Source organism: Phalacrocorax carbo, chromosome 8 (genome assembly GCF_963921805.1).
Source record: "Phalacrocorax carbo chromosome 8, bPhaCar2.1, whole genome shotgun sequence".
Classification (NCBI taxonomy): Eukaryota; Metazoa; Chordata; class Aves; order Suliformes; family Phalacrocoracidae; genus Phalacrocorax; species Phalacrocorax carbo.
In genome coordinates this window covers 25,525,380-25,542,317 of record NC_087520.1, presented here as the reverse complement: position 1 = coordinate 25,542,317, position 16,938 = coordinate 25,525,380, and the positions used below count along the sequence as shown (strand labels likewise).

General features: G+C 39.9%; 1 protein-coding gene across 6 annotated transcripts; it reads left to right on the top strand.

Moving 5' to 3' along the window:
• Positions 1-5: 5 nt before the first annotated feature.
• On the top strand, positions 6-16,191 carry DNAAF1 (dynein axonemal assembly factor 1). 6 transcript variants are annotated; one of them, XM_064459300.1, is made up of 13 exons: positions 6-134; positions 604-801; positions 1,717-1,852; positions 4,464-4,555; positions 5,417-5,638; positions 6,398-6,564; positions 6,820-6,941; positions 7,483-7,697; positions 10,136-10,294; positions 11,000-11,109; positions 13,640-13,708; positions 14,863-15,214; positions 15,550-16,190. In XM_064459300.1, exons 2-13 carry the CDS (start codon positions 666-668, stop codon positions 15,645-15,647), a joined length of 1,878 nt encoding a protein of 625 aa, XP_064315370.1. In that variant the 5' UTR covers positions 6-134; positions 604-665; the 3' UTR covers positions 15,648-16,190. The 6 variants fall into 6 exon arrangements, with proteins under 6 accessions (XP_064315370.1, XP_064315371.1, XP_064315372.1 ...); XM_064459301.1 differs by having other exon boundaries at positions 573-801; XM_064459302.1 differs by lacking the exon at positions 10,136-10,294 and having other exon boundaries at positions 6-801; positions 15,550-16,191.
• Positions 16,192-16,938: the final 747 nt, after the last annotated feature.

Sequence of the window (16,938 nt, the reverse complement as noted above, 5' to 3'; positions counted from 1 at the left end):
CGTCCCGTCCCGTCCCTCGCGGTTTACGTCCCCCGCTGCCTGGGAGGTACCGCGGTGAGGCCAGAGAGCGGCCGCCGGCCCCATGAGCCGCGCGCTGGGTCGGAACACCCGACCCAGCCCGAACTTCGGGTCAGGTAAAGGGAGTTGCGGGTTTAACGGGAGATGTAGGAGCACGCTCTAGGACACGAGTCTTGTCTAAAGCGCTCCCGGGCTATAACTGCTCAAAGCGATGGGGTGAAACGTAACGGCATCCACAATCCTTGTGAGGAGACTAAAACTCCCCTCAAGCCTCCACCTGTCTTGCAGCGGGGTGGGAGGCAGGCGTTACACAAGAGCAGGCTGTGTAAGGAGCACCATCCTCAGCGTGCCAGTTTCAAAAGGAAAAAGGTGACTTGCTCTGGTTTTGGGAGGCTTCTCGGCCACGGCCCTCTCTGCCCCGAGTGAGATCCACTGTGGGCAGGATTTAAGATAAACTCTCTCTGCCTTTTGGTATCTCCACAGTGACTAGCCCCAAGTTGCTAGCTCTGTGCAGATTTCCTAATTTGCTCATATGGTCTTTTTATCTGTACCAGGTTCTACTAAAGCGTTTACATATTTTGTCAGGAAGCTGGATTGTAAATTGACTACCAACTTGGGTGATGTTTGTCTAAATCACGTGTTTTAAAATGCAATCACAAAACGGAGATTTGGACAAAGGCCTTGGAGGGGAGGTTACTGTGCAAGAGGTGTCAGAAGAGCCTGTGAACAACAGCAGAAATGAAGCTACGCAAACAGAAAATGAAGGCAATTGTGTCAACACAGGTGAGCCATTCCAGCTGGCTCACTACAATGAATTTAGGGCACTTTATGAACATAAAGTCCAGAAATCAAGTGTATTATTACTCATCTGGATGCAGTATGAGTTTATTCTTTCTCCCACTGAAGTCACTGAAAACCTAGCCATAACCCAGGCTTACTCAATTGCGCTAATTGTGCTTTTATTTTTTTCTGTTTCTTTAATTTTTTTCTACCTGGAGAGCTACCTTTTCCTGTGTTGCAATCATACAGCTAGCCTGACCTCTAAATATAATGACAATCATATTTCAATGAGCTGGGACAATCATCTTGTTTGCACTGTCCCTTTTTAAGTGTTTGGAATACAATTGCAACTAGAAGGTGCAGAGCAGGAATCTGAAGAGCATTGAAAATGCAATTAATCAAAGGCAGTCTAAAGACAGCTTGAATGAGTATAGCACTGGAGACACCTTCCACAGAGTACATTTCTAGAAGAGCTAGACTAACAGTGCTTGAGATGACTCAGATACACCATTACTGTAGTTTCTTTATGTGGAAAGTTAGCAGTCTTGTTAAATTATTAACTAAATGTAGTGCATAGTAGATGTCTAAGACCTTGAGAATATTGGTGCCAGTACTTTATATTGTCACTGTACATTATGATAATCTTAAGACTAGTGAGTACTACCTGACTTCCAGATCTAAACAAAAAAAAAAAAAGGCAAATTTCAACAATCTATTTTTCTACTACTTATTTTACTACTTCGCCTTCTAAAAAGTTAGGTTTCCTTTCATTAAAAATGTCAGCAAAAATCTTGGTTAGCACACTTTTTTTCTTGACATTCATATTCAAGGGCTTTTCAATATTTCCCTAGAGTGACTAGCACCATGACACTTTTTCCCCACTCATGCTGTTAAACTGCAACTTGTTTTCTTACAAAGATATTAAAACTCAAGAGAAAGCCATCAACTGTATGTCCAGAGCAGATCAACAGAATGCACAAAAATCAGATGGTGATCACAAATCAGCAACCAGCTCATTCAGTCAAAGGACAGAAGAAAAGAGGGGCAGTGTAAGGTAATGTTTGTGGATGTTTTTTATTTACATCTTGGCATCACTGAAATCAATGGGAGTTTTGCTATTCTACGAATTAATTCAGGAGAGCGATTTTGAAGGCAAATTTGAGCTTAATCAATAAATCAGGAATTGCTGATATTTCCAGCATCTGTATGGCTTTTTATGGCTGCAGTAGCAACTTACATTCTAACTATTTGATGCAGTATATTTAATGGATCTGGAGAAAATTGTGCAAGCTCTTGTGGGAGTCATTTGTCAGTAGATTTCACCGCTTCTAAGCATCAATTCACACAATGCATTGTATTAATTCATCACAAGGTAAGTATTACAGTTGTCAAGATAATTTTTAGCAGAGGAAATCCAGAGGTACCTCAGATGGTTGACGATAAGATACAACTCCTTTGTAAGCTCTGGCTCTAATTTTGGTCCAGCCTACACCAGCATATGCTGTGATGGGTGTTTCATTAGTGGTTTTGAAATGGGATTATTCTCATGTTATCTCTTGACTAAGCACATTGCAAGCAAGTAATAAAAACCACATTTGGTACTATTTAATGACATTGTTCAAAGTCTGGTCACGTGGGCTAGTTAGGGAGTGATATGTAAGGAGCAATGAAGATTTACCCTCTGTTTCTCAACCTGCTTACACGTTGGTGAAAATTCCCAAAATTTATGTTGCTACTAACTTTAACATAGCTGTTCTATTAGAGATAGCTACAGCCCTTTAAAGTCAGGAGAACAACTTTCACTGAGTTATCAGGAGGTAGATTGGACTGTACTTGCATAGAAAACTTAATTATCTTGGGCTAATCAGCCTGGCACACTTCAGAATTAAGTTCTTATGAAGAATGATGGCAGAAAGCAACAACTGCACATAGATAATTAGTGTTCTGAAGGAACATGTGTTTTATGATCCTATAAATTGCCTGAGGATGCTAATAATTTGATTAAAGCTACTACAAATAGCACAATGAAAAACAACAAGATGTACTGCAAGTAGCTAGCATACGATAATGTACCTGGGCTGACAATATGAGAAAACAGTATATATTTAAAAGTTTTGCTTGAAGTTTATAAATGTTTCGTTCCTTCAGAGATTTGTGTCAGGCATGTTTGGGCAGCCACAGGCTGACAATGGTATTTTATGTTGCCCCAGGAACTCAATTGACTAGCTGACTGTATTACAATTTTGTTCTTCAGCAATATTGAGATTTTTAGTGTAGTAAGTAAATAAAAAGCAAATTCATTACGAAAGGTTTAACTTCACTGCCTTTACTCAAGTTTATTTGTTATTTTGACAGTATCTTTCTGCCAAGAAAATCTTACTGTTACAAGCTCTAGTCCAATGAATACTTATGACCACAAATGCAAAGTTCAATTTCTTAACATGAAATTTAGAAGTAGAAAATAATTTTGGACAATTTAACATTGTACTTCTGCAATATTTCTTTAAGCAAGAAATATGTACTAGAATCTTTATTTTGGAATTTTGTTTTACAGAATCTAACCTTTCTAAACAGGAAGGTGCAGATGTCATCTGCTTTGGAATGTTTTTGCTAGGTGTTTTCCTAATGAAAAGTTTGTTGTCTATAATGTTACTAAATTTTAGGTAGCCCTGGACATCTTGCTTCCAAAAACCGTGTCCTGTCAATCTTTGCAAAGTCCCTGCTCAGGGACTACCAACTTTATGAAACTGTCGACCCAGTGCTGTCTAGCACAGGGTCCCAGATATCAGGGTAATTCATCCCATTAGCTGCTCTTCACTGCAATCCATTTCTGGTTAACAGTTTGCAGGCCACCCATGGACTTACCACTTTGGGGGTTTGCTGTCCTTCTGACCACAATGTGCAGCTTTGGCCTCATTTGGCTGCTGTTGGCTGCCAGCTCAAGTGCTTTACCCCTGCAGCCTCTGCCATTTCACACTGTATTATTCTGGCCAGTGCTTCTTGCCGAGTCCTCTGCCCCTGCACTGTTCAGCTGTAGCCCACAGCTGCCTTGAGTAGCCTTTTCTTGCTTCTCGCTTGTATGAATTCCAAAAGGAGTGGAGCTGGACATCAAGCAATTACAGTTGAAGAGGTATTACTCGTTTTCTTACTGTGGCATTCCTAGCCAATCACAGCTATATATGAAACCTGTCGTGAGTGCTATTTCGGAGTCAGCATTTCATTAAAATGTTAGGTTGATAACTATTGATTTTTCTAGTCTGAGAAAAATGTTGTGTATTAAGTACACTACCAAAGGTCCTGCACCAAAGCAGCAAGGAATGGAGAAAAGAATTGGAGAAGAAGGAACCAGATTCTAACATAGTATCATGACTGCTCTTTTCCAAAAGCATGGACTCTCTAATTCCCTATCTGCTTTCTTATGTACTCACTGTATTTTAGCAGAAGAACACGGTAACTCACTTCAAACAGGTAGAAATGGAAAATCACTCTAAAAACCCTACTTTTTTAAATTTTGGGTATAGCTCAAAATAAAGCTGTGTCCATTCCTCTTGCATAAAAGAACTATTAATTTGTTGCATTGAAGTTTGTTAAAAACCCAAAGATTTCAGAATGTGCACTGAAATACGTTTTTTGTGGTTTTTTTCTGCTTCCCATTATTATTTTAGAATGACAAAAAAGATTCTGCAAGACATCTGTAAACAGCAGAAATTATACTTGACCCCATACTTAAATGATACGCTTTACTTGCATTATAAAGGTAAGATGTAGGCCAGACTGTTTAGATTTATCATTCTAAGTAGCATTTTAGCAGAGAATCTATTTTATGGCTTACTGAATTAAGGTATCTAATCATTCTTTTAAATTAGAAACATGATTTAATTTTATATAATAGTGAAATTGTGAAACAAAATGAGCCGATATGAAGGTAGAAGAGTCAACTGATTATAGACCTGATTCACTTTGTGCAGTCATGCAAAGGATTGATAGGAATCAAGGGACACTCCTGCTCCCCCCCGCCCCAACCAGTAGCTTCTGAGAAATATCTTAAAATACTGGTCTGGGTTGTATTCAGAAGAAAATATATGTATTTCTTCTTAAATGTGTTTGTATAAAGAAGCTGTTTTCCAGCTTTGGGAACTTTTGTACTGTCAGATAAAAATTGTCAGGAAGAAAATCAACAGTAAACACTTTCTGCATGTTCTCAAATACTACTGAAAGGAAATGAAGTTGCTAGAATGACCAAGGATCATCCTCTTGTGATCTTTGAGCAGGTTTTGCACGATACAGTTAGCTGGTTCAGGTTAGCGTAAGAATTATTTTAAATAATAGGACATGCTACATCTACCTTCTACATTTGGCCTTGTTTTTGCTATTTTCTCAATATGTATTATTTGAGAACCTAAAGGGCAGCACAAGATATAGACCAGAATAGGTACTTGTATGTTTTTGTCCTTTATGGGCCAGGTACCGTGCCATTAATTCAGTGGAAATACTGGCAGTGACTTGAGTACAAGTGTTCTCACAGGCTTTTTCAGCAGCACTGGTTTAATGAAATTTGCTCATCCAAAGACTTGTTTTCAGCCAATGCAATTTCATTTTAAAACATCTTTTTCTGCAGGATTTGACCGCCTGGAGAATCTTGAAGAGTATACTGGATTGAAGTGTTTATGGCTGCAATGCAATGGCTTAACAAAAATTGAGAATTTGGAGGCTCTGACAGAGTTGCATTGCCTCTACTTACAACTCAATTTAATTAACAAAATTGAAAACCTTGAACCCTTACAAAAGCTGGATTCCCTCAATATCAGTAACAACTACATTAAGACCATTGAGAATCTCTGTAAGGACTATTGGTGCAACATGTTTTAACTTATAATGAGTCCATATTCCTAAGCTTTGACTAAGCCAAGCTATTATTTGTGGTGCTAGTTTCAAGGGGGTTTTAGTCATGTTAGAATTTTGCACAATATCCCATACCCACGTCCACAAGGCATCTGTTGAAGAGTTAAACCTATGTATTTTGAAATTTAAATAGATGAGAAAATAGAAAAGACGTAGTAATTACTTTTATGTGGATACCTAGGACAATTAAGTAGCTTTTCCTCACTTCTTAATACCATCTAAGTATTTATCTGTGCTGCAGACAGGGTGGCAATCCAGTTTTCACCAGTTACTTTACAGTTATGACATGCTTTGGCAGTTGCAGACACGATTACCAAATCTTTTATATTTGTTAAAGGGCTTATTCCATGTTCAGAAGAAAATAAAAAGGAATTCCTGTACAGGAGTTGGACTCAATGATCCTTGCAGGTCCCTTCCAGCTCAGGGCATTCTATGATTCTGTTCTATGATTCTACACTGTCATTTGTGTACATTGGGAGTAATTTGAAACACAAGGTCTTGCTTTTGTGCAACTGACTACTTTGAAATGGAGGCCTAGCCAAGAAGAGCATGTAGCAGAACAACAGATTTAGAAAAAAGCTCCCCATGATTCAATGGAAACAATTGTGTTGACAATGCAATGTTCTACTTGCTCCAAAAGATCCCCTGTGAAGCAATGACTTACCTTTCCTTTCATTGTACTGTTCTGGTCTGACAGCTTGTCTGAAAGTCCTGCAGACTCTGCAGATTGCTCACAATAAGTTACAAACAGTGGAAGACATACAGCACTTGCAAGAATGCCCAAGTATTTCTGTTCTCGATCTTTCCTACAACAATCTAAGTGATCCACGTATTATAACTATTCTGGAGAGCATGCCTAATCTGGTAAGCCGAATATAGCTGAGGGTTTGTATCACATGCATGGGTGAATCCCATTAAATGGTTTTGTTGGGTGTTCTGGTGCGCAATAGGTGGTGGTCTAGAAGAAATGTTATTAAACATTATTTGGGTTTTGTACATTACCTGTAACACCCAGGATGTTCTATTCACTTCTTGTTTTGAAATGATAGAGAAAGTACATATCCAGATTGGGATATTTTTGCTACTCAACTTTAAAAATTGTTTCCCTTGTTTCTCTAGCATGTGCTGAATTTGATGGGGAACCAGGTGATAAAGAAAATTGCTAATTATAGAAAAACACTTATTGTTCGACTGAAACTACTAACATATCTGGATGACAGACCAGTTTTCCCAAAGGATAGGTAAGAAACAGAGCCGCCATCTTTACACAGCAGTAAAGCTCAAATGCTAGTGATCACTCATCCATTTTTTTGTCAATATTGTAATGAAAGGAAGACTGATCAGCATAATTTATTGAGGGTGGGTGACTTTGAGTACAAGAGTATTATACTATGGAGTTCTACATCTAACATACCTAGAAAAATACACATGTTTTTTCACAAGAGGACTAATTCTTGAGCAGAATTGTTTTACAAGAAGTCTGGAGACCAGAGGCAAATCCTTATTTCTACAGAAACTGAACAGGTGTCTGGAAAAGCAGAGCCAAGATCAGCACTCCTGGCAGATCTCTGGTGGTGTAATGGCCAGCATTTGGATATCTTTGTTTCTTTTGTTGCAGTTCCACGTACAAGATAAGATATACGTGCATCCCTGTTGCACTACTACATGCTTTTTTTCCTCTTGCAACTAGTTTATGCTGTTGCAAGCTATTTTAAATGTCTCTCTCATTATAATGATGGGCCTTTATAGCTATATTACAGTAAGCTTTTGTGATTTCATTAGAGCCTGCGCAGAAGCCTGGGCTGTTGGAGGACTTGAAGCTGAGAAAGTGGAAAGGGAAAAATGGGAAACCAGGGAGAGAAAAAAAATCCAAGACAGCATTGATGCTTTAGCAGCAATCAGGAAAAAAGCAGAGGAAAAGAAAAGACGGAAGTATATGGAAGGAAGAGATGCAAGTGCAAAATGTGGAAATGGAGATGCAACAGACATCCTAGAAGGTTTGTGGTTACTATTTTGGAAAATCTCTCTGCCTGCTTCATTTAAATGTTTAAAATAAATGAATAGTTCCTAAATGTTCAGAAGCAGGCTAACGCAGTATTTGGAATATGTTTATGAATCTTCTTTTCCCATACTAAATACTTTATTAATCTTGGTGCATCTTAGGTTAACCACAACATTTTTAAGCAGTCATCACCTTTCTTACTGCTGATGAAAGAAAAAAACACCAAACCACTTTCTGTCCCAGCTTTTCAATCTCTTTTGCTCTTCATCAGAGCAACCAGGTGCTAGTCAGGGCAATAATGGTTCCAGCAGTCATTCATGTGTGAAGGCACGCAGTTACACCCCAAAAGCGGTATTTCCTCCAAAATGCAGAACAAGGCTGGCTTCAGTAGGCCTGAAGGCTCCAGTAAGACCCAGCAATAACCACCTCACCAGTCCTCATCCAGGCACCTCTCCGCTGCGTCATTCACTAATAGCAAGAGCATTGGCCTAGAGCCTACAGCAGTAAGGTAGTAATACAGGTTACAGCAGGTAATACAGGCAGTAAGAGGAAGGTTAATAATTTGCTTAACTTACTGCCCTTTTTTGTGCCACAAATTCTCCTGTCACATTATTCAAGGAGGCATACATTTACGACCAGTAATAGGTCCCAACCTAACCTTTCTAGAGAAGTATGCATGTTTCAGGATGAAGAGGACTGAAGCCAAATAAGAAGGCAGTACTACACTGTGGAGGAGTGTTTATCTAATATTTTTGCGGGTTTTACAGGCTCTGAAATCAAACATGATTGACTAACAAGTAAAACTTTTTCTGCAAGCAGGTAGATTGCATGAAGAAGAGGATAATTTCAGCATTTGTCACTGATCCATCAAAATGCTCAAGCTTTTATTTAAATATGTAGTCACTTAGAATCATAGAATGTCCTGAGCTGGAAGGGACCCACAAGGATCATCTAGTCCAACTCCTGTCCCTGCACAGGACAAACCCAAATTTACACCATATCTCTGAGGGTGTTATTCAAGTGCTTCCTGAATACTGTCAGGCTCGGCACTGTGACTGCGTCCCTGGGGAGCCTGTTCCAGTGCTCCACCACCCTCTGGGTGAAGAACCTTTTCCTAATATCCAACCTAAACCTCTCCTGGCACATCTTCCTGCCATTCCCTTGGGTCACTGGTCACCAGAGGGAAAAGGTCAGCGCCTGCCCCTCCTCCTCCCCTTGTGAGGAAGCTGTAGACCGTGATGAGGTCTGCCGTCAGTCTCCTCTTGTCCAGGCTGAACAAAGTGACTTTAGCTGCTCCTTGGACAGTTTCTCCTCTAAACCCTTTACCAACGTCGTGGCCTTTCTCTGGACACTCTCTAGTAGCTTTACATCCTTAACGTACTGTGGCACCCAAAACTGCACACAGTACTCAAGGTGAGGCTGCAGCAGCAGAGAGCAGAGCAGGACAATCCCCTCCCTTGACTGGCTGCAATCCAGTGCTTGATGCACCCCAGGGCACAGTTGGCCCTCTTGGCTGCCAGGGGACACTGTTGGCTCATGTTCAACTTGCCGTTGACCAGAACCCCCAGGTCTCTCTCTGCAGAGCTGCTCACCAGCCTCTCATTCCCCAGTCTGTATGTATATCCAGGGTTGCCGTGCCCCAGGTGCAAAATCCAGCACTTGCCCGAGTTAAACTTCATATGGTTGGTGATTGCCCAGCTCTCCAGTCTGTCCAGATCCCTCTGCAGGGCCTCTCTGCCCTCAAGAGTGTCAACAGCTCCTCCCAGGATTGTGTCATCAGCAAACTTAATTATTATTCTTTCAAGTCCTGCAGCCAAGTCATTAACAAAGAGGTTAAAGTGTACTGGCCCCAAGATGGATCCCTGTTGAACCCTGCTAGTGACTGACTGCCAGCCCAATGTAACCCCATTTGCTATGATCCTTTGAGCCTGATCCATCAGCCAGTTTCTCACCCACTGCATTACGCGTTTATCCAGCTGTGTGCTGGACATTTCGTCCAGGAGGATACTGTGAGAGGCAGTATTGAAAGCTTTACTGAAATCCAAAAAGTTCACATTGACTGGCTTTGCTTGATCAACTAGCTGGGTGACCTTGTCATAGAAAGATATCAAATTTGTTAGGCAAATTTGTTAGGCACTTGTGAGTCTTTTCAAAGTTAATGGTAGATACTGGACAAATATTTACTATAGTGTTTTCTCTAGATGAGCTTTTTGCTAGGGAACTGTATTTGCTAGGGAGTTGAGATGGGAAAACTCACAGCATTGCTGCAATCTTGGGAGGACTACTGATCGACGAATACCTGCTCAAACAGAGAAGGAGCTTTTGATGCATATTTTAAGCCAAACTATTAAGACCATGTAGTAAAGTTTGGATAGTTAGAATGAGTAATAGTAGATTAACTCAGCAGTTTTAATGAACTTTTTTCTTCTGTAGGAGCACCTGCAAGTTCAGATGACACTGCTGGAAATTCTAATACACCAGAGACTTCAAATATATTAGAAGAGGAAGAAAGTCAAGAGAAGACTGAGAAATCTAGAAATGAAACTTTTAATGCACGTGACGAAGTGATAACACTTCTACTAAAAAGGGGAGGTAACACAGATTTCACATCTGGAAATATTCATGCTAAAATTCAAGAGGATGCACAAGAATCAAACGCTTACAAACGCTCAAACTTCAACAAGGAGACAGACAGTAATGTACACAGTGAAGAATCAAACCAAACTGAGGATTCAGAGACAATGAGCCAAACTCTTAGCATAGCACTGCCTCTCCCGTGGTTCAAACCAACTGATCTATAGATAAGAACCTCCCATTAGATTTCCACAGTAGTAGCTGAAAATCAAGTAATGCTGGATAAAATATTACTTCAATACAACAAACAAAAAAAATTCTGAGGGCTCAACCTGTAACTTGTGCTCATAAAGGTAGAATTCCACTTGTCAAATGTGCCAGGTTTAGTGACAGAACAGGAGAGCTTACAGGCTTCCCTTGCTCCCCCATAAACTCTGCGGTTTGTCTGCCAGCAGAAGCTGGACATCACTTTAGAGGTGGTTTTGTGCCTTCACACATGGAAGAAATACTTTTGTAGATTTGTGGAATACATTGTTGCAAAATGTAATTTACCCAGTATGAGGGAGACCAAGAATATGATGGAAGAGCAAAGAGCTGGATTCAGCTGTGACTTCTGCAATAGCAGACAGGTCCCCAGCAGTTTGGTTTTGCAGTGCTTGCTGTTGCAATGCGGAGTCTTTTATTCAGTTAGTTCTCTGCAACTGACTCCTGTTTATTCTTTAGATCTACCAAGAGAGAAGGCAGCTACTGAAAAAGCCATGCTTCCTGAACTGGATGAACATGCTGAAATTGAACAGATCAAACAGGAGACACCTGAGAAACTTTATCTTGACGTATGTAATGGATTCAGATTTTGGAAAGTTCAGATTTGGGTATTCTCTGCTCCCAAATTAATTCGAGTAACATCCTGTCTAATAAAACTATATGGCCAGGTTTCTAAGAAAGGTCTACTGTTAGGAAAAGTAAAAGGAAAGAAAGAAAATATCCAAGAAGTAAAGTTGTAGGGGTATTCATCCTCTCCAGCATAGCATGTGTAAAGAATTTACCACTACTTCCAAGGTTTATTTTGTGCTTTGGCTGTAAATCACCTGAAGTTGACCTTCTATCTCTGTGATTCCTCTGGAGAAGTTAATGAGGGCTCTTATTTAAAAAACAGAAATCACAACAAAAAGAACCCAGTGGGTACATGTGTGCTCTTAGGCAAAACTCAAATGAAATATGCAGTTGAAAATATGAACTATTGCAGAAGTAGCCACCCACTCATTGTAAAGCTTAGCTAGCAGTATTAGATACCATAAATTAATTCTCAAGATATGACTTCTAGGTATATTACCAAGAAAAACAGAATCTGTGTTGTTCAGGTGTATAATAAGCAATTAACATTTGTAATATGGTATTCTATTATCTAAGATTTCTATCTGAGGATGCAAACATTTAAACGTGTTTAACCACATTTAGCCATGAGGAGCATATGGATACCATGGAAAAATACAATCTCACTTCAAAGGAGAACTAGTCAATATGTCCTAATTATGACACACTTAATATACTCTTTGATCCCTTATACTGGCACTGTTAACTAAGTCTTACTGGAATGTTTTAGAAAAGTCTCTTATACCTTTTCTGTGCCTTTAATCTCCCAGGAAAAAATTCCGTCCTGTTATCAAAGGTCTATTCACTGCTGCATCCTCCTGTTTGGTGGTTTTAATAATAGGCTTAACAAGGATTGTGGAGAGAACTGGCAGCAGTTCCAAGCGTATACAATATTATTTTTATAAGCAGATCTTGCAGGGTCAGAAATAAAATCTTTAAATAAATAGCAATACCATAGGTATGCACCATGTGAAGATCTCATAGGTTCAGTGTTTCTTTCTCCCTTGGTGCTATATGGCACCACAGCACGATCCTTTGCATAAACTTTAACGTAGTATGAAAGGAACTCCTCAGTATATGTGCATGAGGTTTCTTTTCACACATAAAAAGCATGACTATTCTAATTCTCAGAAGAAAAAACAAACCCAAATCACATACCAATACACATTTCAGTGGTTTATGCTATTTTGTTCCCCAACTGATGTTTAGTGATGGAAAGAGCGTCTCACAACAACCTCCAATACTTACACTATTGCAGATTTCACAGGGAGACTTAGTGCTGACATAGCAGAGAATGGCTGTGAAGATGCCAATGGTGAGAAGCTCTGGAGCAGCACCATTGTCTCTGTTCGTATCCTGGAGTCAGTAGTTGGTCTCGGTAGCAATATAAGGGAGAAGAGTGGAGGAGGATTTGCAATGTGGTGGTTATGACATCCCTCTGTCAAGCAGAAACAAGCCCATGTTGCTGCACTTGCCTTGGCAGTGTTTGAACTACGTTCTGTGTACCTACACCAGGATAACTTTTAGTAAGCGATTTTGGTTTGATCTGCAGATGCACCCTGCTGATTGGAACATGACTAACAGCTATTTCTAAAACTTCCCTGTTTTGACTGGCAGCAGATTCCACTAACTAACGTCTCAAATCTTATTTTGTCTCAAGTCTCAAATCTTAATTTGTACATTTGTGCACAGGATGGTACAGATTAGATATTCCCAATGCTACCACACCAAGCAGTTTACAACAAAATTATTAAGCTCTAAAACAAAAAAGAGATGCTTTTACCATTATTGAGCTACATTAAAGAATACACAAAAAGGTATTACTTTCTACCTGTGATTTTTTTTATGCCCACCCTCTATTTTTGCTTTCACATCAGCAAGTGGCAGTTGTCTTAGACAGCATTTTCTAATGGGAAGCTAAAATGATTGGACCTGTCTGAGGAAAAACAGTCGTCAGCAAGTTTCCAGTACTATATCCTTAATTATGAGGCATTCACGGTAAAACATGGTTTTATTAGATGTATTTAGGTTAACAGGGTTTACTGATAAACAGTTGCAGATCTTGATTTGGCTCTTACCCGTAAAGATGGGTTGCAGTTGAGATTAAGTGTATGGAATAGATAAGACACAGCTAACTGACATAAACCACATTTGCTTTTAAAATCCTGTTACTGCCTTGCTGTTTATCCTTTTATCTTCCTTTTTTTTTCCGTAATCATACAGTATAGTAGAAAACAGCGTTCAGTCTGACATTAAGGCTATTGCGTTCCCATCTGCTATTTCTGGAGACAGATGAATTTTCCTTTTCCCACATGTGCTTGACAGAAGAAACTGTCCTCTCTGAGGGGATGGCAGTGCAGGGTTCCTGGCTGTGGCCTCTTACACTGCAAAGCATTGCTTTGAAGAAGATTCTCGAGGAGATAGACATGTTGTATTTTACTGGTTAGTGTAGCTTTTCCCACTGATTAATGATCTTGTGATTGTCCTCAGGAACTGCCTGATTTAGAAGATATAGATGTAAATGAATTTCCCCCAGAAGAGGAAATCTTTGTTCAAAAGGTAAGATTCTTATTAATTCCAGTGATGAAGCTTCCCTAAACACATTTACAAATGTTTTGCAAAATGAAGATAATTTAAGAAGTTGTGAAATGCTGTTTTGGGACATGCAGTCAGTTCCGCAGTCTTAAACTGTTTCAGCAGATCTTCTCTCTCTGCTTGTAAATTATTTTTTTTTTTAATATTCTTGTGTTGCAAAAATAGGAGAATGAAAAACGAAGATCAAGTAATACAACAGTTGAATTAGATTAAGTTCTTAGTAGCATGTAGTGTTTTAATGAAGATTACTCTTAAAATCTATTTTACCAGTACTAATATGCTGCAAAGGGCTGAATAGCTAGAACAAATCACCTGCTCTGAATAAAATCAGACTTTTCAGCTGAAAACATAGAGAAATTGAAAATCCTCTGCTCCACTTGGGGCTAGTCAGATACAAGGCAGTTCATGCCCACATTAGAGTTGTGCTGTGCTCAAACTGACCTTCTAGGGAAAAGCCTATAAATGGAAACAGAAGAGAAAAAAGGAAAAGAAGACAACAAAGTTTAAAAGCACAGCTTTTATCCTAGTGCTGATGTTGACTCACGCTTGCCTTGCTGGAGAGAGAGGCTTGATACAGTACATGTTTTTACAAGGGCCTCCAGGATCATGCAAACTTCTCCTGCAGTCAATGTAAGGCAGGGAATTTATTTGCTCTTTTGGTCACAGGCTCACAACAGTGTTGCAAAATGTCTTGGCCAACAAAGCCTCCATTAAAAGGGAGGGAACAAAGAAGGTTATTGAAGGAGTAAGTGTTAGCAGCTCTCATGCTCCCAGGGGTGTTCAGTTCTTAACTGAAGTCAGGTGAAGATGTTAGTCAGGTCCCTCTGTTTGGAGGTGACATAACAGAACTGAGCCCACACATTGCTGAATTGCTGAAATAGATCTTCTTTTTGTGAACTGTTAATAGTTTATGGTCAGTTCATTGCTAACGCCTGAGAAAGAGTTAGCCTAAGATTCATCCACAAAGCAGGGGAGCTATGGGTATGAAGCACCTGTTCCATACATTTTGGGAGAACAGCACATCAAAGCTGACAGCTGTTATGTGGATCCGAGATATCTTTTAGCTTTATACATCTAACATAGTATATTTTCAATTACATTTTCTACCTTTACTGCAGGAATATCACCCAAAGATTGAAATAATTTCTGAAGTGACGAATTACAGCAGCTCTGCATTAGAGGAAAACAATAAAAGCATGTTTGACAATTCAGTAGGAGAAGAAATTCCAACAGCAATTTTTTCAAATGCGTGTCAGATACATAAAGAGCATGAAAAGGAGCACTTAAGACCCCTTGTTGAAAGCTTCTTTACAGAGCCTGCTAATTCAGAACGATACCTGGAGATCCAAGATAAACGAGCAACCCCCTCAAAACCCTTGATACAAGAGGTTATTGCTGAGCCCAAGGATAACGTGCTGTTGTCACCAGTCTGCAATCGACCAGGTGACCCAAGCCCCCGGGAGGAGGACGGTAAGATTACAGTCACTTGCCCTAGTGAGATTACAGTGACATAATTAATCACAGAGAAAAAGGTGGGTGGCACATACACACTGAAAGGTAAGGATTTGTCTGGCTCTTGTTGAAAAAATTTCAACCCACTGTTAGGTAACACACACCTCTTCCTTTTATTTACGTGGGAATCCTCATAAATTAGGAATTACAGTGTTATTTTCTCTTTTTCTACACAGAAGTTCCTTCTGAATTTTATTTAAATGGTTTTTCAAAATTGGCCTCTACATTTCTTTTCCCAGTATTAAAAGCCACCAGTGAGTTTCATTTGCCTTTTGCTATCATGCTTTTAACAGGGAATGGCAGTGATGGAGAAGCACAGTGCCTGGCTGAGGGTGAAGGATGTCTGCAAGAAGCACAGGATGACGAGGGCAGTGAGAGTGGATTAGATTAATCACTCTGAAATAAACCAGACCAAATCTGGAGCGGAGTGCCAGGCTGACTGCATGCAGTGGGTCTCAAAATGCAGAGCTCAGCAATGAGGACCGGTAGTTACAACTAACAGTTACTGTGGCACAAAACCCACCACCTTCAACAGGAGGACTTAGTGTTGCAGTCAGTCAGAGGCTGCCGTGGCCTCCAGCACCCCACCTTCAGGGCAGAGCTTTTGGTTGTGTCAGTGTGAAGAAAGCTCATAATCTTCTATAACCCACAGGTAACCAGTGCCTTGTGTTCCCGCTGCCAAAGCTGCTGGAGGTCACTCGGCTCCAAGCCCTTCAGGGTGGCTGGCAGCATCCACTACTTTGAAAGTGAGGGTACTACTGTTTTAATGTTAAATTCCACTCTATCATGTCATTTTTCCCCTTGTGTCCTAGCAATTAGTTAAATTTTTCCATCTTAGGGTTTCATTATATATGTAGTTTCAATCCATAATAGTTCAAATGACAGAAACATGTTACAAATAAAGATCTGTTTGTAACCAAATATATTTTTAACGTGTATTGTCTCCTTACCAGTATATGTCATAGCAGATGGACTTCGGTGACAAATGGAGATTGCTGCTTAACATGACATTTTGCAGATCTGATATTCATAGACATTGTGATTTTTTTATGCAAAAACAGGTGCAGAAATAGTGACCATGCATGGAAAAATCTGGTTTTACCTTTTAAGGCAATCAGTGATGAAGCATATACGTAGATCTGCCATTTTCATCACTTTTCATTGTGAGATGTGTCTCAGGATCTGGATTTCAAATATAACAGAAAAATAACCAGCCAGTCAGTAGTGGCAGAAAGACACTATTGGTATAAAAAGCCGATGAAAAGAATCCTTCTTTCATTAGCTTCTTTCTTACATCACAGTGGTGGTCTTGTGCCAAGGTGAAGTGGAAGATTGACAGCAGTGATGCCTCAGGCAGGTTCCCTCTTCTTCCCTTCTCTTCTATTTTTTTTTCCTTCTCCCCCTCCTGAGCTAGAGAATAAAATTCAAGGAAGTGGAGATTGCTTGAGAGCAGTCACCTCTGTGGTGTCACCTCTGCGACACCACAGAAAAGGAGTTGGGGAAACTGATAACTCTTGGCCAGCTCTGCTGAGGCACTAACGGCTCTCATTTCCCTAACACAGAAGTGGCTGTGCTAGTCAGTTAAAAAATAACGGTATGCTGCTTAAGCGCGACATAAAAGAGTTGGCCTCATCTGCAAGGGCTGACAGTGTTTTTATGGTATAATGGACAATCACAACATC

What these genes read in the sequence shown, in the direction of transcription:
- DNAAF1 (XM_064459300.1), top strand. Translation starts at nt 666, where the DNA reads ATGCAATCACAAAACGGAGATTTGGACAAAGGCCTTGGAGGGGAGGTT. An exon ending in AGGCAATTGTGTCAACACAG is followed by an intron (nt 802 to 1,716) that starts GTGAGCCATTCC and finishes TTTCTTACAAAG; the next exon opens with ATATTAAAACTCAAGAGAAA. An exon ending in CTGAGAAACTTTATCTTGAC is followed by an intron (nt 11,110 to 13,639) that starts GTATGTAATGGA and finishes GATTGTCCTCAG; the next exon opens with GAACTGCCTGATTTAGAAGA.